Raw genomic sequence first — 23,220 nt, 5'->3', positions numbered from 1 at the left:
CGCAAGTGTGGCGCCGGGTCGCTCGGCGCCGGCCGCCCCCTCCTCCTCCGCGGCGCTGCCCTCCCTCCGACCCGCGCCCCCCCGCGCCCAGTAGCGAGCGCCGCGGCGAGCGCCGCCCGCACCGCCCGGCCGGGAGCCGCCGCACTGCCGGCTCGCCGGGACACTCTGCGAGAGCGGCGCGCGCCGCCAGCCCCGGCTCTCCCCTCCTACTCCGCGGCCGGCCCGCTGCGCTCGCGGGCAGCGGCGCTCCACGTCCCAGGATCTGGGGCAGGACCCCGACAGGACCGGCGCGCGGGGCTGCAGCCGGAGCCCCGTGGCTATGCCCGGTGCCCGCCGCCCTACCCGTCGCTCGTCCTGCGCCCAGGCCCGGCCCCCGACGGCCGCGCGTTGAGATGACTTTCCGCGACCTCCTGAGCGTCAGTTTCGAGGGACCCCGCGCGGACAGCAGCGCAGGGAGCTCCAGCGCGGGCGGTGGCGGGGGTGGCGCGGGCGGCGCGGCCGCCTCGGAGGGCCGGGCGGTGGACGGCGTGCGGGGGGCCGCGGGCGGCGGCGGCGTGGTGGGCGCGGGCAGCGGCGAGGACAACCGGAGCTCGGCTCGGCAGCCGGGGGGCGCCGGCGACGGCGGCGCGGTGAACGGCACGGCGGCCGTCGAGGGGCTGGTGGTGAGCGCGCAGGACTTGGGCGTGGGCATCTTCCTGGCCGCCTTCATCCTCACGGCCGTGGCCGGCAACCTGCTGGTCATCCTCTCGGTGGCCTGCAACCGCCACCTGCAGACGGTCACAAACTATTTCATCGTGAACCTGGCCGTGGCCGACTTGCTGCTGAGCGCCACGGTGCTCCCCTTCTCAGCCACCATGGAGGTTCTGGGCTTCTGGGCCTTCGGCCGGGCCTTCTGCGACGTGTGGGCCGCCGTGGACGTGCTTTGCTGCACGGCCTCCATCCTCAGCCTCTGCACCATCTCGGTGGACCGGTATGTGGGCGTGCGCCACTCGCTCAAGTACCCCGCCATCATGACCGAGCGCAAGGCGGCCGCCATCCTGGCGCTGCTCTGGGCCGTAGCCCTCGTGGTGTCCGTGGGGCCGCTGCTGGGCTGGAAGGAGCCCGTGCCTGCGGACGAGCGCTTCTGCGGCATCACGGAGGAGGCGGGCTACGCTGTCTTCTCTTCCCTGTGCTCTTTCTACCTGCCTATGGCAGTCATCGTGGTCATGTACTGCCGCGTGTACGTGGTAGCGCGAAGCACCACGCGCAGCCTGGAGGCGGGAGTCAAGCGGGAGGGGGGCAAGGCCTCGGAGGTGGTTCTGCGCATCCACCGTCGCGGCGCAAGCACTGGCTCGGACCGGGCGCACTGGGGGATGCGCAGCACCAAGGGCCACACTTTCCGCAGCTCACTGTCCCTGCGTCTGCTCAAGTTCTCCCGTGAGAAGAAGGCGGCCAAGACGCTGGCTATCGTCGTGGGCGTCTTCGTGCTCTGCTGGTTCCCCTTTTTCTTCGTCCTGCCACTGGGTGAGTCACCTCTCTCCCACCAGCCCCTTCTCTTGCTCCCGGAGCCTGTGGCTGTCCCTTCCTGGCACCCAGACTTGGATGGCCCTTCCAAGTGCAGGGTGACCCTCCACCTGAACACGGAAGGTTTTACTTAGTAACCTGCCTGGTCGCCTAGACAGGTGCGCGTGCTGCTTTGTGGGGGACTCTTCATGCTTGCAGTTTTCGTTTCATGAGCTTCGAACTTTTCTGGCGTTTCCCCCTTCTTCGCTGCCATTACAAGCCCTGGGCTTGTCTTACACTCCCGAGCCCTCTCTAAATATATTAGGGTGCGTCAAAAATTATCCGCACTCGGGTCATATTAAAACTTCTGTAAATTCTACAGCCAGAGTGCAGATTATTTTTGACTCAACCTTCTAAAAGTCAATGGAAATCTGTGCGGGCATCTGCCCCATATGTGGTAAGCAGTGTATGTGCTTGTCTACATATCCCCCTGCCTCCACCCCCAGTTATACACGCCAGCCCCTAGAGGTGGTGCCCAGGGTGGGTGGGCCTACAGTCATTCGTGAGCAGCAATCCCTGGCCAGTCTTCGTGAACATCAGCAGACACCTGAAGCCACCTGCTTTCTCCCAGTTTGGAAGCTGGGCCCTCATGAGAGGCCCTCCCCAGCTGGTATTTGTGAAAGTCCTGGGCTCTCACTTCTGAAATCTACTCTTGGAGGTGGGGGGGGGTCTGTGTGGGGATGAGAAGGGAAGGGAAAGGGCATATTATCAAATTTAAAGTTACTATTGTTCATCGTAGTTTCTTAAGTTCACGGAGTCCTTTAGCACTTCCGGAGAACTTTGCTATTTCTTTCACAGGCTTTCTGTAGTCCTGGGAGGTGGGCAGCTGTTCTCAGGGCCTTCCTCCACGCCTTGAGGCCCCTCCTGGAAGCCTTGGGGCTGGGTCAGCACAGGGCAGAGAAGGGGAAGAGCATCTCTAGAGATGCATTTGCCCTGAGTCACTTCATCCACCGCTGAGAATTCAGCCAGCCCAAGCCAGGACCTCCCCTGCCTTTCTCAGGCCTCGCTCCTTCCACGCTCTGCAGCTGAGTCAGGAAAGGGACAATGGCCTCCTTGCTGCTCCCTTTCAGGCCCTCTCCACACAGCATAGTGACCTTTATACATTATAAATTCTCTACTAAAGTAGAGAATTCTACTAAAACCCCTCAATGCTTTTCTACCGTCCTGGGAACAAAATCGAAACTCTTCAGCGTAGCCTATGATAGGGTGACCTTCAAGTTTATTACTGTCCAGACCAAAATGAGACATTATGAATATTTATGCTGGGACCGCAGGCACGTACCAGGACTATGGCGGGCAAACCCAGACACGTGGTCCCCCTTCTGTAATGAAGGGCCTGAGTGGTGGGCCACCTCCCCTCTGGCCTCATGGCTTCGCTGCCCTGTGCCTTGCTCACCGCATGCTCAGGCTTGTCTGACCCTCTTCTGGGTCCTTGCCCATGCCAAGCTCATGCCCTTGCACTTGTTCTTCCCTCTGTCTGGCCGGCCCTCACCAAATCTTCCTGGCTATCTCCCCATCTTTTAGGTCTCAGCATAAATGTCCCCACTCCACAGAGGCCTTTCCTCTTCTGTTCTCTCAATTTCAGTGTATCTTTCTCTGTATTTTTATCTTGGGCACAACGTTCTCTTCTTTTACCAGCTCCTTAGCTGTAAGCACATTTGTGTGTTGCTTGGCTTGGGGTATGATTCCCCCTGCCACCACTGACCCAGAAACTCTGCGAGGGCAGGGCTGTCAGCTGTGTCGTCACCACAGTGCCCGGTACGGTGCCTGGCATATGAGGAGCAGTAGAGCAGAGCAGAGAGGACAACAGGCTCTGGTGCGAGAGTCTGGGTTCAGATCCCAGCTCTGCTCCTTATGAGCTGTGTAACCCCTAGCAAATCCCTGAACCTCTCTGCCTCTGTTTCTTCATCTATAAACTAGGGATGGCAGTGATGGTGCTAATACCCACCTGTAGGACTGTGGTGAGACTTGAGTGAGATATTATGTGTGACTGTAACTGTGGTACATGGTGAGTGCAGTGTGAGCTGTTGCTTTTGTAGTAGATGCTCAATAAATACAAGGTAAGGAATGAATAAATCACTGACTTGAAAACCATCCAGCCAGAGGGTGCTGTTGGGGGAGGGAGAGGGATGGGCGGAGCAGGGCAGGGCAAATTGGCAAGAGAAAGTCAGTGTGCCCCCCACCTTAGAAACCCACCCACCCAGGATTTAGAACCCTCCCAAGCCTACCACCCAGGCTTCTTTCCCCACCAACCAACCCCAGCTGTTCCAAGTGCCCTCAGCCTCCTCCCTGCCCCTTGGTTCACACTGGCCCCCTGTCGGGAATGATCAAGGTGCATAGAGAATGCCACCTCCCTTTGTGTTCTCTTAACTTCGTTTAAAATTTTTAGTTACAAAATAATGCACAGATAAGGAGAAAATAATATAACAAGTGCCCATGTACCTGTAATCACCCATACTGAACAGGTGATATTTGACCATATTTGCCTCAGATCACTTCCTCTCTTTTTCAAAGAAACAGAACAGCCACAACTAAGTTCCCTCCTCCTGTCCCTTCCTCACTCGCTCCCTCCCCAGAGGTAAATGTGGTGCTTATCACTCCCACACACACACATTTATACTCTTACCACAAACACCTGAATCCATAACAATAAATAGTATTGTTTTGTGTGTCCTTCGGACTTATGTAAATTGCACCAGCCGTGCACATCCGTCTTCAGTTTGCCTTTTTCACCCAATGTTTTGTCATTGAGATTTAGCCATTCTGGTTATTTTTAGCAACAGTATACTATTCTGTTTGAGAGTATTCCATGGTGTTGACAAGGTCTCTTGCTGAGTGTTCGGTTTTTCTAATTGTTCATTGTTACAGTCAACACTGCAAAAGGCTACTGTCTTTTGAGGTCAAGATCATGTCTCCCTCTTCCAGGAAGTCATCCCTAAATCTCCATGGCTTCTGCCCTGGCTGGCATGCACTGCTCTTCCTCAGTCCCTCATCTCTGCTGCTCCTCACACCTGGCGTGGGAACCCAGGGGCTGCCCTTACCTCTCCCCTCCTGCCAGTCTGCACTGTGCCCAGCCTCCCACGGCACCTCACCAAGGTCTGGAACAAAGCCCAGGGCCACTGATGGAGCTGAACTCAGTGGAATCTGGCAATAATGAGCAAAGCAGGACAGAGGCCAAGCAGGGAAACGGAATATTCTCATCTGCCACGATGTGACTTGGAGGGCAGGGCAGCAGAGAGAATAGCGGGACAGAGCCTGCGGTACAAGCAGCAGTGGCCTGACGGCTGTGCAGGAAGGAGAGGGGGCCAGGAGCCCCACCCCACCCCTGCCTCAGGAGCTCTGGGGCCAGGCCTGGGAGGAGGGAGGCATCTTTGGAGGAACAGGGAACATTCTGAGCAGCAACTTTTGGGGGTGAATGTGGAATCCAAGGGGCTGGCATATTTTGGTAGGAGGTGCCAGTATGTGCTTGGAGGAAGAGGGTGTTGGGAACTTAGATAAGGGGACCAAGGATAGATACAGTTGCAGAAGCGGGAGTGTGGGGTACAGTCTCCCAGAAAGAGGATGGATGGACAAAGAGAAGAGAGGGGCTGGGGAAGGAGCCTTGGGGAACACCCACTTTGAAAGAACCAGAAGGAGGCAGAGAAGGGGGCAGCCGGGAGAAAGTGGTACCTCCCTCCTTGCAGGTCCTGGTTCCCACACCAGGTGTGAGCAGCAGCAAAGCTGGAAGGATTGAGAAAGAGCCCTGTGTGCCAGCAGGGTCCACGGGCTGTGGAAATGAAGGCACCCAGTAGGGCCACAACCTGGGGGTTGTCGAGTGGACCCCGGGTGCCCTTCACCCACATCTCCACACACAAAGCCAAGTGGAAGCAGGAGCCACAGCCACAGCAGTGACATGGCCAGTGAGCAGCCCCAACAGCCCAGAGGACATCGAAAGCCTTAGGAAGGAGACCCAGAGTCCCAGGGGGACGTTGGCACAGGGGGTCGTGAACTGCCACCTGTCACCTGAAATGTTTTAGTCAAGCCAGAGCTGCAGCAGAGAGAGATACAGATAAGGTACGCTGAGCTGTGGGGCCACTGGGACCCAAGTTGCTGCGCAGCAAAGAATGGGACAAAGACACACGGCATCTATAATCCTGAGGGGCTCAGAGAGGGCCTTGGGGTCATCCCCCACACCTCCATTTCCCTGTCTGTGACTCCATCGAGGCAGTGACTGCATTGGTAAATATATATGTAAAGTCATCAGTCTGTACTCTTAAAATGTACACACTTTATAAACTTGACTGTCAGTATCTTATGCCTTAATGAGAGAGAAAGAGAGAGGGAGAGAAGGCAAGAGGAGGCAGGAGGCCGTGAGCCGTCTGAGGAACTGGCGTCCAGGCTGGAAAGCACACTTTGGCAGCCAGGTATAGAGGGTAGCTTCAGCGTTTGCATCTCAGAGTGTCGGCCGAGTGCTGAAGGACCCATGTGCACGGGCCCCCTGAGGCGGTGCAGGGTCCACAGATGCAGGGAGAGAAGCGGGGCCGCGCTGCAGCAAGTCCCCAGCAATAGCACTACTGTGGCCTGGCCCAAAAGCCTGAGGAAGAGGCTGGCATCACACCTCCTATCTGTGCCTTTGTGGCACCTGGCACGTCGTAGGTGCTCAGCCAGGGTGTGTAGAGGGAAGAATCGGCAGAACCCATGGCCTCTTCACATCCTGCCATACCAAGGATCTGGGTGACAAAGCACAGGCCTCTATTACTATTATTATTATTATTATCATTACTGTGGTAAGAACACTTAACATGAGATCTACCCTTTTAACACATGTTTAAGCATGCAGTATTGTTACCTCTAGGCACAGGTCGTACAGCAGATCTGTAGAACTTATTCATCTTGCGTAGCTAAAACTTTCTGCCTTTTGATTAGCAACTCCCCATTTCCCCCTCCCCCCAGCCCCTGGCACCCACCATTCCACTCTTCGATTCTTCGCATTTGACTACGTTAGTGGAATCATGCAGTCCTTCTGTGATTGGCTTATTTCACTTAGTGTAACAGCCTCTGTGTACAGCTGACCCCCCCTTACTAGCGATGCATTGGAGGTGACCCCCCATTGATGTGACCTAGGAATGAGCTAGGGGTTTTATTTTCCATTTTTAAAAATCATGGAGAGTTTCAAACACGTAAGGAGACAGAACAGTGTGATGGCCCCTAGGTCCCTATGACGCAGCTTCCGCAAGGATCAACCTAAGGCTGATCTTGGTTTATTCCAACCCATCCACTTTCCACCACTGCTTATTATTTTGAAGAAAATCCCAGACACCATATCAGTTCATCTGTAAATTCTTCAATATGTATTTCGAGAACTTTAAAAAAAAAAATCCATTATAAGACATAAAAATAGTTGTTTAGTATTACCAAACATAGTGTTCAAATGTTGCCGATTGCCTCATAAATTTTAGTTTATTTGTTTGAATCAGGATCCCCCCAAAAAGTACCTACATTGCATGCCATTGATTTGCCTCCTCCGTTTCTTTGATTAATAAGATTCCCTTTCCCCCACCTTTTCCCTTTCAGTTTGGTGAAGAAACCAGATGGTTTGCCCCAAAGGAGTTGCCCACAGTTTGGAGTTTGCACCCCTATTAGTGCCATTTAACGTGTCCCCTTGTTCCCTGTACTTCCTGAAACTGGCTTGATCAGATTCAAGTTCAGTGTTTGGGACAAGAATTCTTCTCTTTTGTGATGTTATGATGGATCAGGGGTTTAGATGAAGTCAGCCTGATTCATTCCTTATAAAATGTCCCATCAGCCTTTCCTCTGCTGCTTTTAGCAGCCATTGACCATGGCCTAGACCCATTATATCACTGGGACTTAAAGTGGTGATAACCACACTCTGTCATTCCTGTTGCATTTATAGACTACACGTCTAAAAAGAATTCACCGCTAGCTCTTTGGGCACTTGAAATAGAGTCCATACAGGAAAAGCAGGAGAGCCATTCGATGCTCTCCTTTATCAAAAGAAGAGTCAATTTCCTAGCAGTCTTTCCAAAGGGGACCAGTAGATTTTTTAGTACCATGATAAAGTGATCCTTAAATCTGTCACACATTATAGATGTCACTGTTCTAGAGTTGGCCAATGGGTGCCCTTCCAAGTTGGCTCATGAGACCTTTGGCACAACCCAGAGTCTTGGGTTTTCTGGTCTGATGAGATGTTTCAGGTTCAGCTTGTACTTTTTTTTCCCCTGTACCATTTCTCTAAAGAGCCCTGGTCTCTTTTAATGGAAAATGATCATTTAAAGAACACAATCTGACCTCTCGGGATATTCTTTGATATTAAGTTGGCCACTGACTTTGTGCTAGGAAATGCTATTTTTTTTTTTTTTTTTTTTTTGTAAAAGAAAAACATACCACTGATGGGGGTGAACTTCTGTTCTTGGGCGAGCACAGATCCTTCCTCCCCTGAGGGTCTTGTCCTCTGCCCAACTCTTGCTGATATGTTTGTCCCAAACATCTGATGAGCTGTTGATCACTCCACCTCATTCTTTAAAGACTAGGATACTGGGGTCATGTGCTTTCTCTCCCATGTTCATCTCTACCCTGATCATCTGTGTGACTCCACTGCACTGAGGCTGACCCATGCTGACACCCTGTGACTCCCCCTCCACCCTTCCTCCCAAGGCCGTGCCCTGGCCCACGTGCCCACCTTGATCTATGTCCCCCTAAATCCTCAGTGAATCTCTGCCACTTGAGTCCATCTGTTCCTTGACTCCCATTATACCTGCTCACCGACCGCAGCCTTGACCATGCCTTCAACTCCCTGCCGCTCACCTTGTCTTCTGGTCAGTTAGGCCTCCCTTCCCAACTAGCACCATAATCCATCACGTCACCCTCTCTTGCCGTCTTTAACTCCCTCGCCTACACCTGCTTCTGTGAACCCCAGACCCTGAATGAGGCCATTCCTCGGTGTGCTGCACAGAGGTGCGCTGGCAAAAGTTTAAAAATTGGCTCTGGAGTGGGGGCTGATTGGTAGCATCTGCCCATTTCCACGATGGAAATAGTCCCACCGTGGTCAATTTCAAGCTACCCAAAGAGACAGCCAGCTTGCAGAGTTCCTGAAAACTTATCAGTCAGCTCTTGTGAACCAGTGCAAATCAGTGTCTAACTGAGCACATGCTAAAAACAAAAACAAAAACAAAAAAAATCCCACTTTCCATAGGCAGGCCTCCTCCTCGAGACAGTCCTAGGGTGTCCTGGAAGTCCTGCAGGTTCCCTGTCAGCTCTGAATGTCTCTCAGCCCCCTTTCCTTCCTAAGGGATTTGCTTTGTCAGTTATTGCTCAGCCCTCCTAATCTTCCACCTCTCCTCTGCCCACTCACACAGCATGTAGATGTGGCCACAACTTCTCTTAAAAGTGATTCACCCTCAACCCTGTGGCCCCTTCACCCTCACTGTCTCCCCACCTTCTCGCTTTCCTCCTTTTCACCTTCTTGCAAGACTATCCCTTGCTACTTACTTCTTTAAAAAAAAATTCTGATCTTATTCTTAATCCTAAATGTCAGAGCTGGGTTTAGAATCCAAGCACTCTGGCCCTAGAGTCCTTGTTACTTCCTACCTGGGTCAGAGATCAGAGGTCAGGCTGAAGCCAGGCTTAAGGGTCAGTTGGCAGCCGTGTTTTAAGCCTTAAATCTCACCAAATGCCTCAGCGCCCAGGCTCAGCTCCAGGCTCCCTTCTGCCCCAGGTCCTGCCCACGAGGGCCCTGAGCATTGCCACAGGGCATGACCACTTCCTGCGTGGCTTGACCCTCCCAGACCCCCAGAGCCCTTGAGCCCACTCCCGATGGGAAAGTGTCTGAGGTCCTGAGCCCACCTCTGATCCCACCTGAATCCTGCCCCATGCTGCTTCATGAGCTATATGCCCACCAAAAAGGTCCCTTGAATGCTAGAGGATTTGCTTTCCCTGCTTTGCAGATGGTGACCCAGCAGAACATTGGCCTGGGCCCCTGAGAGCCAGCATTGGGACTTAGTGGGCAGTGCCCTGGCAACTCAGTGCTGGGACTCCTGGACAGAGTGGCCACTATCTGGGAACCTTCTCTCATCTGGCACAAGCACGGATCTGCTCCGACTCGTGAGCCGTTTGTTATTTCAGCCTGAGAACTGAAACGTTCATGCTTAGATCAGGGTCGCGTTCTGCTGAGCAGAAGGGCCATTTGGCAGGGACTTCAGCCTTGGGCACGCAGAGCTTGGGGTGTGACCACTCCAAGGCCACAGATCAGGAAATGAGTTATGAAGTGACAACAAGAGCAGAGAAGAGACAGAGCGAGGGAAGGGGGGGTGGGGATGGGGGGAAGGGGAGGGAGAAGAGCTGAAGGGAAATGGGTGGGGTCCAGTGTAGGACACTGAACAGGTCTGTGACTCATCTGCCCTCCTTGGGCCCTACCAGGCAGCCTCTGTGGCTCTAGGAACTGCCCCTCCCTGCCAATCCCCACAGCTACAGAGAGTGTCCAGGGCCATACCAGTAGTTCCAGGCCAGCCCCACAGAGCCCAAGAATCCTGAAGCAAACATGCGGCACAGAAGGACTTCTGATCTGTTCCTTGTCTATCTCAAGCCAGAGGACCCAGGAGTTACCTCTCACCATGGAAAATTGGCAATGCAAGGAATTCAAGAGATTTGGCTTGGTATAGCTAGCCCCACAGTATCCTCAACTCCATGTCTTCATAGTCCATCTGAGACCTGAACCCTCTTTGGGTCACCTCTTCCTGACAGCCTTCCATGATTGTTTCTCCTTCAAAATGGCCTTATCTCTTACCATCTCTTCCTCCCCGTCTCTGTTCCAGCAGTCCTAACTTCTTGGTTGTCCTCCAGCTTGTCAAGTACCCTGCTGCCTCAGGACCTTTGCACATGCCCTTTCCCCTATCTAAGGAATTCGGAGAATTCTGAGGACTTCTCTTTCCTCAGATAGATGCATGACTTACCCCCTCAGAGAGTCTTCAGGTCTCAGCTCAAGTGTGCCTTATGAGAGCAGCTGACCCCTTAAAATACAGCCAAGAGGTCTGCTGCTTCCCAGCCTCTCTTGGAGAAGGTGCAGTTGAGTTCCAGAGTCAGAAGCACTGAGTGAGCAGCTGAAAGAACTGGGAGAGAGAAAGGGAGTCTAGGACTGGGAATTCCATCTCTCCTAGCCCTGTTGGCAGGGAAAGACCTGAATATCTAGAAGGACATGGTATTTTTAACCCTTCTCTTTCTTTCTGGCTAGAGAAAATGGCTGTCTGTGGATAGAAAATTCACTAGTGAGGGAGGAGGTGGGAAAGCGGAAAGGCTGGGGTGCAGCCTGATAGGTCGTGGTTGGCTGCCAGCTTTGAACAAGGCTGGCTGTGAATTCTCACATTCTGCCAAGAACAAGCCCCCTTCTGGTGATGCCGAAAGAGTGCTGCTAATCACACAGTCCCCTCCTTGGCTTCAGCACTGTCACTCCTCAGCAAGGCTTGGCCAGATTGGTCAGCTCCAGCCTTACCCAGCATCTCAGCAGCATCTCCTGGGCCTGGATGTTGTTCTTACTTAGGAGAGGCGACTGGCCTGTGATAAGGTTGCAGACCTCCCCTGCCAACCTCACAGGCTGCCTGTTTCCCCAACAATGTACAGGCCAGGCTGGCCCAGCCAGCATGCCGGAGAGTGGAGTGACCTGCCAACACAGGAGAGGCCCTGCCTCTTCTGACCAGTGGCTGTTCGGCATCCTTGAACATCAGGTTAGACTCCTGACAGAGGCACCCAATACAGGGAATAGGGGGAGGCAGGTGGGAGCAAGCTTGGTGGATACATGCAAGAACAGAGAGAAGCAGAGAGGAGCAGAGAGAAGCAGGCAAGGGCTGTGTTTGCAGTCATCTCCCACCTACATCCTGACCACCTCTCCTCATAGGTAGGTCGGTGTGTCCACTCCCATGCTCCAGGCTGCCTGTTGAGTGGAGAGAAATGGACATGAACATGCACATTCATGCCCTGCCTTTCCCAGCAGTGGGCACAAGAGTTGAAACAGCAACCAAGACCTAATCCCTGGATTATAGGCTTGGGACCAATCAAGAGAGCTTGAAGACGCATCCATACAGGGACTTCCCTGGTGGTGCAGTGGTTAAGAATCCGCCTGCCAATGCAAGGGACACGGGTTCGATCCCTGGGCCAGGAGGATCCCACATGCTGCGGAGCAGCTAAGCCTGTGTGCCACAACTACTGAGCCTGCACTTTAGACCCCGCGAGCCACAACTACTGAGCTTGTGTGCCACAACTACTGAAGCCTGCGCACCTAGAGCCTGTGCTCCACACCAGGAGAAGCCACCACAGTGAGAAGCCTGTGCACAGTGATGAAGAGTAGCCCCCGCTCACTGTAACTGAGAAAGCCCGTGCGCGGCAACAAAAGCCCAACACAGCCAATAAATAAATCTAATTAATTAATTAATCTCTTTAAAAAAGACACATCCATACAAAGAATGTCCTGGGTCATGTCCCTGTATTCAGAGCCTGAGATGGGAGTTCTTACACACGTGATGGACCGAGGGAAGCTCTCAGGAGGTACCTGGGAGGGAGGGAGGGAAGCAGGATTAGTCAGAAAAGAGCTAAGCCCAGGATGTAGTCTCAAAGTCTGGCCTCAGCCAGACCCCACGGGGAGCCCTGGAGCAAGAATGACAGCAGAGAATTGCACCACCTCAAGACAAGGAGGCTAGCCTTTTCCATCCCTGCTCAGTCTGTCACTGGCTGTGGGCTGCCACCTTGGTGGGAAGGTGACATCTCCCAGTTGAAGCAGCTCCCGTTGGTCAAGGGCAATTCTCCAAAGAAGGGGCAACTATAAGCCACTAGCAGCCAACACTCACAACAGCTGGGGACTGGGGGCACCTGGGCGGGGCACTGATAGCATCAACTTCAAACCTTAGAAAAGGCGACTTTTGAGCAAAGACTTGAAGGAGGGGAAGGAGATGGCCAAGTGGCTTTCTGTGGCTCCTCCCAGGAGGCTGTTTGACAGCCTCTCCTGAGAGGCAGGGAGCAGGCAACAGCCCAGGCTTTCTGAGTGTTCTGGGTGGGCATGCGTGCAAGGGAGCTGAACTTGATGTGGCCGGCCCCACAGGCCACCCTGAAGGCCATAGAGAATGCCAACGACTGCTGCTTGGTGGAGGCAGAACCAAGAAGTGCCCAAGTCACATGCACTCCAGAAACCACTCTCACCTCCACAGACCCTGGAGTGGAATGAATCACAGAAACGCTCCTAGAGAGGTGGTTCTATGCCCGAGTCTGAAGAGCTGGAGAGACCTGCTGTGGAGAAAGGAGGAGGGCCATCCTCCAGGCCAGGCCAGCTGTGCAAACGTCCAGAGGTGGGGATGGGCACACTGCTTGTGGAGCAGCTGTTGGAAGGTATTAAGTGAGCCTTTTGGATCCTGATCCCAGGACCCCTGGAAGACCAGGGGAAGGTGTTTTCCTGTCTTTACATGATGTCATGGGAAGACCAAGCACTCTAGGGCTAGACTGACTCAAGTTCAAATCCCCACTCTGCCACTCGCCCTCTGGAGGTAACTGAATCTCTGCAAAGTGGGATGCTAATGCCATGAGAATTCAGTAAGTGCTGCCCACAGGGCCCAGCATGGAGCCTGGTAGAAACACTCAGAAGGCAAGCATGAGCTCCCATTTCCTTCACTGTAGAGGCGACGTAGGTACATCTACCCAAACAGCACTTACTCATTCACTCAGCGGACACTTTACGACCCTGCTCTGGATCAGGCTCTTTTGTGTTACAGGCTGGGATGACAAGAATGATTAATCCCACCCCTGCCTTCAAGAAACCTAGAGTCTAGGAGAGTAGATACAGCAGCCACAAATTTTATTTGTTAGCATGCAGATACGCGTAAAAGGGCACCTAACCCAGGCTTGGCTGGGGGGAGGACACCTGACCTGGGCTGGAGAGGTGGGTGGGAGGAAGCAGAAAGCACCTTGGGAGCAGTTAGAGCCACGCAGGAAGGCAGAAGCCCAGCCCCTGTGTGAAGATACGCTTGTGGTTTCGTGTGGCTAGTTTGGGAGGGAGGTAAGCTGAAGACAACATGGGATTCTAAAAAGACTTGAATGCAACCCAAAAAAACTTGGGTTTATTCCTCAGAGCCATTGGAAGCCACTAATGGTCCTCAGAGGGGAAAGGAGAGAAACCTTTTTTTTTTCTTAAATAAGTCTCCAGCAGCTGTGTGCAGAGTAGAGGAGACAAGGGACCATGGGGGGCTATCACAGCCCAGTAAACAAAATGAGATGCCAGAGTTAGCAAAGGCTTCAGGGATGAGGTGAAGGGAGGGACCCCACTAGAGAGAAAATTGAATGTACCAGACATGGTGACATAGAGCATAGAAAGGAGGGGTTCATTCGGCCAACGCGGCAAGTGTTGAGCACCTACTGTGTGCTCAGTGTGCTCATGAGGTCTTTGGGGCAATGGGAGTGCAGCACCAGGCAAAACAGACCCTAGTCCTGCCCCATGGACTCCTACTGATGGAGAAAGATCATAGACAGGTGAAGAATAACTCAAATAGCACAAGAGAGAGTGGTAAACGCCACAGACAGAGCCCGTTGAGGGGTATAGGGTGGGGGACACTGCAATTTTGTTACTGTATTTCATTTACAATATCGTATGATTTTCAGGTGTACAGCTAAGTGATTCAGGTTTTTTTCAGATTGTTTTTCTTTATAGATTATTATAAGATAGTGAATACAGTCCCCTGTGTTATACAGTAAATCTTTGTTGCTTATCTATTTTATGTATCGCAGTTTGTGTCTGTTAATCTCACACTCCTAATTTGTCCCTCTTCCCTCTCCTCTTTGCTAACTGTACGTTTGTTTTCTACGTCTGTGAATCTGTTTCTGTTTTGTATATCAACTCACTTGTATTATTTTTTAGATTCCACATGTAAGTCATATCGTAGAATATTTGTCTTTCTCTGACTTACGTCACTTAGTATGATGATCTCTAGGTCCATCCATGTTGCTGCAAGTGGCAATATTTCATTCTTTTTTATGGCTGAGTAATATTCCATTGTTTATATATACCACATCTTCTTAAACCAGCTGTCTGTTGACGGGCCCTTGGGTTGTTTTCAGGCACGCTGAAATTTTAAATGGGAGGTTAGGGAGACCTCACTGCAAAGATGAGGGCAGGAGCCATGTGGATTTCTGGGGGAAGAAGACTCTGGGGAAAAGCAAATGCAAAGGCCCAAGGTGGGAGTGTGTCTGGCATGTCCAAGAAGCAAAAGGAGGGCAGTGTGGCTAGAACAGAGTGGTGGGGGGTGGGGGAGTAGGAGAGGATGTCAGGGGGATTGGGCCACCATGGGTTGAGCTGTGTAGTCATAGACTTTTATGTGAGGGGGAATGGCAGCCTTTAGAGGGCTTTGAGCCTGAGGAGTGACGTGATCTGTTTATATTGATATTTTAAAAGATCATTCTAGCTACCAAGTTGAGGGTAGATTTCAGGCTGCAAGGGTGCAGGCAAGAGACAGTAGGGAGGCTGCTGAATTACTCGAGGGGAAGAGACGATGTGGTCTCAGACAGGCTAAGAGGGCACAGGGAAGAGGGTAGTGGTTTAGTTTCAACCTCATCTCCTTCCGCTCTGCTCTCAATCACTCCATTCTATCCACACTAGCCTTGTCATTGTTCTCCAAACATAGCAGGGCCACCTCAGTGCCTTTGCACGTGCTGTTCCCTCTACCTGGAATGCTTTTCCCCTAGATGTCCACATACCTCTTACATCTCTTTACTCAAATGTCACATTCTCAGCGGGCCTTCTCTGGCCACTTTACCCAAAATTTATACTGCCGCCCCCAGCCACATGCACACACATACACAAACACACACTAGCTATCTTCCTTCCCTGCTTTGTATTTTATTAGCATGTTTTATTATCTGATATGTCGGCATCTTCCTTGTTTATCCTATGTATTGCTGGTCTTGCCCTATGAAATGTAAGCTTTATGAGAGCAGAATAAGTGTGAGATGCCAGTAGACATCAAGTGGAGATGTCTGGGAGGCAATGAGTCTGGGATCTATGAGTCTAGAATTTGGGAGAGCAGATCAAGCTGGAGATAGAACTGGGGCATTATCAGCGAAAAGTCAGTGAGCCTGGCTGAAGTTGCCAGGAGAGCACAAAGAGAGGAGATTACAAGACTCTTCTGAGAAGGGAACTCCTACACGTAGCAGAGGGGACATGAGAAAGAAGGAGCAAAGACAATTGATGTAGAGTAGAAAATCCAAGAGAACAGCGCCCCAGAAGCCCCGGGTGAGATGAGAAGTGTCCGGGATGGTGGAGAGCAGTATCTGCAGGTGGGGGACCGATGCGCGGGGTTGGGGGGAGGGGATGGGGGGGCAGTGGGGCAACGCAGTGGAGTGAAAAGCAGGTGGGGGAGAGGAGATGGCTTGTGTGGATAGAAAGGGTGGAGAGAATGAAGTCATAGCCAGAGAACAGCCAAGTGGGTCCCGCTGTGACAGAGGCAAGCTCACAAGTGACCGATGGGTCAGGAGCCCCACAGCACAAGTAGAGACCTGAACCTCGGGTGGGAGGAGAGAATCCTTCGTTACCAAGGAGGAAGACAGGAGAAGAAGGTTTGAGTGAGTGCCCAGCTTCTTTGTCTTGTTTTCTCTGTGAAACAGGAAGTGAGATCTTCTGCTCTGGAGAAGGCGAAGGGGCAGACTGCAGGGCCTGTGGAGAGGAGGAAAGCCTCAAAGGAGCTGGTGCAGGAATCAGGGCAGAGGGGCTGAGGATGGGCGGCGAGATTGCTGGGAGCCGGGACACGGAGCTGAGGTCGGAGACCCTACGCGAGTTCAGAGCCTGGGTGAATCTCTCCAGAGTTAGAATCGGGCTGGATGAGTACAACCCAGATCCAGAAGGACATGCACGTGGAAGGACTGAGGAGAGAACAGCTGGGGTGAAAATGAGACGTCTCCGCTAAGCAGAGATGATAGGATAATCCAAGGGGCCAGCAGGTCAAAGTACAGATAAGAGAGAGGGGGCAGAAAGTTGCAGTCAGCAGTGGAATATAGGTTTAGTGAAGAAATGAACTCTTCAGCCTTATGTTTTAAAAGGACTCCCCTCCCCGCCCCCCCCCTACTGCTATGGAGAACAGGGTACTATGGGGGGCACAGGGGCAGGAGCAGAGAGCCCGCTTGGAAGGGCACTGCAGGTAGAGGATGATAGTAGCTGGGACCAGGGTAGTAACGGGAAGGTGCGAAGTGGGGGATTCAGGACCGATAGGAATTGGTGAGGGATGGGATGCAGAATGTGATAAAGAGAAGGGTTAGACTATGTGGGGCACCTACGATGTGCCAAGCATGGCCTGGGGAGCTCGCCATTTAAGGATCAGATAGATGGGAAACCAGTAGTTACCTGCAGTGTGCTTGACACTTAGAAGTGAATAGATGTGCTAGGGGAGGGCGGAATACAACTAACTTTGCCGGGTCGGGAGCGGGTGGTGTGAGGAAGGCTCCCAGGAGGAGGTGGCACTGGCGACAGCGCTACCAGGTGGAGGAATGAGGAAGGGCATTCCAGGATGACGGTGTGCAAAAGCGCAGAGACAAGACTGGGGAGCCCACTGTGGCCAGAGGGCAGTGAGCAGTGCAGCCGCTTAGCTGATGCACATGAAGACGACGGGGGAATCGCAAGAGAAAGGAGAACAAGGGGGTGGTGCTGGGCGCCTGGATGCCAGGAGGCTGAAGGAGGGAGTCCCATGAACGCCTGTTTCCAGCGACAGCTGCCAAGATGAGTGAGCACACCTGGGCTTTATGCCTGCAAGAAAGGCTGTGGACAATGTGGGGAGGGGGAGGGGGAGCCAGCTCAGAGCAGAGAAGGGGGCTGCCTGGTACTGAGAGACAGAGGCCTTGCCTCAGAGCCCCCACGTACGCGTGGAGGCTTCTGGGGCTGGCAGAGGTTGTGCTGGGCAGCTGGAGAGGAATGAGAAGGCACAGAGAGGCAAAACAGATGGTCAGCCTAAGAGGCCATATCCCAGAGGAGGAGAAAGTTGGGAGTGGCCGAGAAGGGGCTTGTCCACTGATGCCCCCACAGCAGGGCAGCGCTGCAGGGATAATGCTAGCGCGCCCCCTCGGGGGTCTCAGGACAGTGACCCACCTCGTCCATGGCAAAGGGGGGGGAAATGCCCGCAAGCCCCCCCCACCCCCGCCCTGACCCAGAGATCCATGAAAGTGGCTGTGGGCAGATGAGAGAACATTGGGGCGGGCAGGCAGCAGAGAGTGAGGCAGGGTGCAAGGAAGCATAGGGAGTGGACTACAGCACCCTCGGCAGAGGTAGATGTGCGGCTCAGAACTGCCGTATGTGAAGGGAACAGGGTAAAAGTTTCTCAGGAGCTCCTGCCTGTGGAAGCTGGAGCCCAAGGCACAGATATCTGTATCTTCCAGGCAAGATGTCAGTGCACAGAGGGCAGACGGCAAATAAAGCAAAATTGTGGCGGCTGCGGTCAGTGCCTCACCCACCCCCCCTACACACGGGTCATTTTCCGCCCCAGCAGCTGCCTCCATCTCTTTGGCCATGGCTCTTTCTGACCAGCAAAATCCTCCTTGTCCCCCGACACAGCAGGCAGGAAGTATATGGGAAATTAACACCCTGAGGGAGCAGCCCAAACACTGACAATGGGAGTGGGAGTATAGATACCCCACCTCCCTCACCTCACTGGTGCAACCCCTCTGAGGGTCCTGTGCTCCACAGGCCCCCAGAGCTCGCAGTGAGATTGTGCCCCGGTTGCCCACAGCAATGACTAACTTGTCAACTCTCCTCTTATCAGCTTCCTTCTCTTCCCTCTTTTTATCACACTTCACTACTGGTGTTTCATGTACCTTCCAAATTTACAACTTGCATCTGAATCCTTGTCTCAGGTCTGCTTCTGGGAGAGCCCAAAATAAGACAGAATCTCAGCAGGACACGATAGGAAAACCTTGGGGCTGAAAGGCTGAGTTTGAATCCCAGCTCCTTTTGTGTATAAGGAATTCCCAGTTGGCAGCAGGCTTCCACATAGGTTGGTTGAGCATAAATTAGAATTTTAATGCTTAAAACAAGGCCCAGGCCACACTACGATATGCCAGTTTCCCACCAATCTGAATCGAGACCACACCAATTAACAAAGCCCTTTGGCTGGATTTTGGCTTACTGCTGAAAGCATAGTCCCCTGATTTGTCATCCTGGGCTAAATATAAAAAAATTCTAGCCTGAGTCAGAAAGTTATTTTCAGCACTCTGTCTTATTTTGCAGCCGTTGAGGGATGCTGTTTGGAAGGCTGCCTTCCTGGAGGCTGAGGTCAACCCTGGTGGCCCCTACATTCCAGGGACAACTGCCTGATTTTTCTCCCAAGGGAAATTATCTCCTTAACACATTCTGACTGATGCCCCTGCCTCCCCCAAACCCACCAGGCCTCAGCTTCTGTTTCTGGCCACTCTCCAGAGTGGGGTCCCTTCCCAGGGCTGAGGTCTTTTCTCTCAAAAGCCACAGAAATAGGGAAGGGGGGGAGTGAATAGACTCCAGTATTTATTATAAACCTGCTAAGTCTTGTGCCCTGAAATTTATGAATCGTCACAAAATCCCTTCCAAAGAAATATTGTTGTGGATATTTCACAGAAAAAGGAACGTGAGACTTAGATGGCCAAATAACTTGCTCAAGGCCGAGTGACCAGGGTTTGAAAATCCTGGGCCACACAATACTGCCTGACACTCCTCTTCCGCTTCAGTGTCTCTTAGCACCCAGGAATCCCACCAGGTGGGAGGTGGGTGATATGCAAGAGCCCCCAGGTCAAAGAGGGGGACATGGTACCTCTGCTCCCTCAGTAGGGGACCCTGCTCTTATTTCTTTGAGGGCAAGAAGAAGAGAAAGCAGGTCCCATGATTTGTCAAGAACCACGACCCGTGGTCTGCTCAGCCTGGCAGACGCCTGAAGCTTTTGCCTGGGGTGGGATGCACCTGCCACCTACCCCCGACCCCTGCTGCTGCCGAGGATAGTGAGGGTGACAAAGTGGCCTCTGCTTCCTGGATGATGTCTTTGCATTCTGTTAGGTGCCTTTGCAGACGTGACTCCTTGAGACTCATGGTGGGGAAGCCAGGGGAGAGGTTTGTCTTCCTGGCACCGTTCAGATCCCAGTGCCGCCACCTCCTCTTGCCTGGCAATCTGCTCCCCTTTAAAGCCACCCCAGAAGCCTTCCCTGACCACTTCCCACTTCCACCAGGACAGCCCCACTATCCTGCCTTCCAGCAGCCCGTGGGCATTGTGTTCATGGAGGCTTAATTCTAGGTTCTGTCTCGCGCCTGCTCAAAAATATCATGGCTCCTAACTACCCACAGAATAAAAGCCAAACTTCCCAGCATTTAAGGCACTTCACCATCGGTCCCAAATGAAGTTTCCTGAGCGTATCCTACAGGACATTTCCATGCCCCAAACTTGTCATCCTCTTGCCCACCTGTCCCTTCCACTCCTGGTACCCTCTGCCCTCCCTCATCCTGCCTGGCTCCTGTCCATCCTCAGGCCCTTTAAGTCCCCCACCCCTATATACTGAGCACCACCAGCATCCCACCTGCATTCCATGATATTTGATCCGCAGTGCTACCAAGAGAGAGCAGGGCCTCACGTGTCTGATGAGAGCCCAGCACACTGCCTGGCACAGGGCAGGCCTTGGTCAACATTTAATTCAGGAGTTCTTCCCCTTTTTATGCTAGGGACGACTTGGACATCTGGCAAAGTGTGTGGAGCCTTTCTCAGAGTTACTCTTTTAAATGCAAAAAAATCTAACCAAAGAATTGCAGATGAAATCCATTTCACTTATTTTTAATTGAAATTTGTGATTTACTAGTAATGCGCTTCCACATGAAGGTTTTATTTTATTTTTATTTATTTGCTGCGTTGGCTCTTCATTGCTGTACGCGCGCTTTCTGTAGTTGTGGAGAGCAGGGACTACTCTTCATTGCAGTGCGTGGACTTCTCAGTGCGGTGGCTTCTCTTTCTGCGGAGCACAGGCTCTAGGCTCATGGGCTTTAGTAGTTGCGGAGTGTAGGCTCAGTAGTTGTGGCTTGTGGGCTCTAGAGCGCAGGCTCAGTAGTTGTGGCACACGGGCTCAGTTGCTCCGCAGCATGTGGGATCTTCCCAGACCAGGGATTGAACCTGTGTCCCTTGTACTGGCAGGCAGATTCTTAACCACTGCGCCACCAGGGAAGCCCTACATGAAGGCTTTAAATAACAAGATCTAGTGGTGTGTTCTAGTGACTAACATTTCCAAATGGTGAGGAGCATACACAATATTTCAAAACATCTGTAGCAACAGCTAATATCAGGTGGAAAACAGCCAATATGGCACCAGTTTTGAGCTACAAAACAGTGATTTCACATCGTTTTGTCTAATTCTACTCAGAATTGTTGCTTCCACGCATGGGAAATGTTCAATGTCAGGTAAACATGAGTAAAACTGAAGATGACTGTTTTTCCTCATGCAAGTTCATAGACACCCTCGAATTATATCAAGGACTTACTGAGGAGAGAGATCTCGAGAGCTCCCAGATGATGAATGGCCAGGGCCCCTGAAAGGGGCGTAGTGTGGGGAGGGTGGCCCTTTTGCGCCAGGGGTTGCCTGGGCCTCCCTCTCCCTGAGCATCTAACCAGCCTGGGTCTCTGCTCCCCGCAGGCTCCCTGTTCCCACAGCTGAAGCCCTCAGAGGGCGTCTTCAAGGTTATCTTCTGGCTGGGCTACTTCAACAGTTGCGTGAACCCGCTCATCTACCCCTGCTCCAGCCGGGAGTTCAAGCGCGCCTTCCTCCGCCTCCTGCGCTGCAGGTGCCGTGGGAGTCGCCGGCACCGCCGCGCCCTCTGGAGCGTCTACGGTCGCCACTGGCAGGCCTCGAATGGCGGGCCACGGCCTGACTGCGCCCCGGGCCCAGGAGCCGTCCCTCCCGGCGCCCCGCTGGCCCTCGCCGCGCCCTCGGCTCCTGGCTCCTCGGGCACACCCAAGGCGCAGGCGCCGACGGTCACCCGTCAGAAGCTGCCCTGCGCCTTCCGCAAGTGGAGGCTGCTCCGGCCGTTCCGGAGACCCACCCCCCAGCTGCACACCAAGGTCTCCAGCCCGTTGCAGAAGATCCGCGCCAGAGAGGCCGCGTGCGCCCTGCACGCGGAGGCGGAAGCCGTGTCCTCGGCTGTCCACGATGCAGCCGAGGGCACCACCTGTCAGGCCTTCGAATTGGCGAACTATAGCCATCTCCAGGAAACTGATATTTAAGGACCCCTGAGTTAGGCCGGGGAGTGTGCTGGGGGTGGGAGAAGGGTGTGGAGAGGGAGGCTGGCTTTGTTCAAGAGGCCTGTGAGCATCAGGGACCCAGAAGCTGATCAGGGCGACTGCTCCCAGGCATCCCTGAGGAACTGAGGTTAGGGGTAAGGCCCCTGAAGGGTGGAAAGTTATGGGTTCCCCACTCCTGGACACAGATGCCCCCAGTTTCTCCTTTCAAGGGAGGGGCTGCGGGCTCCTTGGAGCCATTTGCTTCCAACCCCTGTTTGAGAAACACTTCCCCATCCATGCCCTGAACCCTGAGTAGATGGCCCCAAGTATAGCCAGGCAGCCCTGTCCCTCCTCTTGGGGAGGAAAGGGCGCAGAGGCCCTGCCTGGCTGCCCCCAATGTCTCCCCTCCTGAAAAAGTCAGTGGGGCCAGGGCTTCTCAATGCACCAAATTTCTCATTACTGCAGACTGGAGGAATCCAGTGGGCCTGCCAGTGCCACCCACAAGCCATGGTGGCAGATGGGATGACGGTCCTACAGGCCTGTTGTATCAACCTGCAGGCCCACTTTGCCCCGCCGAGGCTCCACCCTGCCCCTCGCTTTGTCTCCCCAGGGGCCTTACACTCTGTACATAGCTCCTTGTGCCTGTGCCCACTGCTTCTTGCTGGGATCTGAAACCACCAGATGGGGAGAGCTTTGTCATTTTTAGACGTATTTATTGGTCAGAATACTCCTATTTTGTCCAAACTCTTTGTCCAAACTGTTCCTCTTTAGCTTACAACGCATAAAGAACTACTTTGTGTTTTTCTAAAATCCTTCAAGTACTAAAGGCCCACAACAGGATAAATTGGGTCTGTGTTCACCTTTCTAGTTTCAACCTGTTTCCTTAACTGATGGCTTCTGTCCTTTGGGACTTTCAGCATAACCAAAACATTTGGGCATTTTGTTGGCTTTTAAAACTCACACGATTAGTCTTGGGAAACAGTCGTTATAAGCACAAAGTTTCACTTTTTCAGTCTCACGAGATGTATCTGTGATGCTCTGAGGGCCTCAATCTGGAATGTGGCCGTCAGTTAAATGGGTGAAACATTACATGAAAAAGTATACAAGCCCAAGTGGACAGGTGTACGTGGTGAGTGAGAAAACACCTACCTAGGAACCATGCTTATTAGCTTTGAGTAAAATGTCATACACCTGTCATGTTCCCAAGAGACTACAGGTAGTTCAGTCTTCCGCTAGATAATATCAACCACATACATCCAACCAGCAAGGGGATGATGACTGTAGCCCAGTGGACCCTTGGAAGGAGAGCTGGTTAGATAATACCCGGGGCTGTCTGGAGTGGAGGTGTTCTGAAACTGGAAGAACCAATTGCTGGGGCCAATATGAACCAGTATTTTGACCCAAAAGCTTCCATCCCGTAGTAGGGAGGTAGTCTGTTTAAAAGGTCACC

General features: G+C 52.9%; 2 protein-coding genes across 2 annotated transcripts in view; one reads left to right on the top strand and one right to left on the bottom strand.

Annotated features, from left to right (window-relative positions):
* Positions 1–23,220, bottom strand: part of SMOX (spermine oxidase) — a 204,044-nt gene that overhangs the window by 90,681 nt on the left and 90,143 nt on the right. The window lies entirely within an intron of this gene.
* On the top strand, positions 393–22,623 carry ADRA1D (adrenoceptor alpha 1D). Its single transcript, XM_057700955.1, has 2 exons — positions 393–1,503; positions 21,187–22,623. Exons 1-2 carry the CDS (start codon positions 393–395, stop codon positions 21,771–21,773), a joined length of 1,698 nt encoding a protein of 565 aa, XP_057556938.1. The 3' UTR covers positions 21,774–22,623.

Source organism: Hippopotamus amphibius, chromosome 12, assembly GCF_030028045.1.
Source record: "Hippopotamus amphibius kiboko isolate mHipAmp2 chromosome 12, mHipAmp2.hap2, whole genome shotgun sequence".
Lineage (NCBI taxonomy): Eukaryota > Metazoa > Chordata > Mammalia > Artiodactyla > Hippopotamidae > Hippopotamus > Hippopotamus amphibius.
The sequence above is the reverse complement of the archived record's forward strand: the minus strand, read 5'-3'. Positions and strand labels throughout refer to the sequence as shown.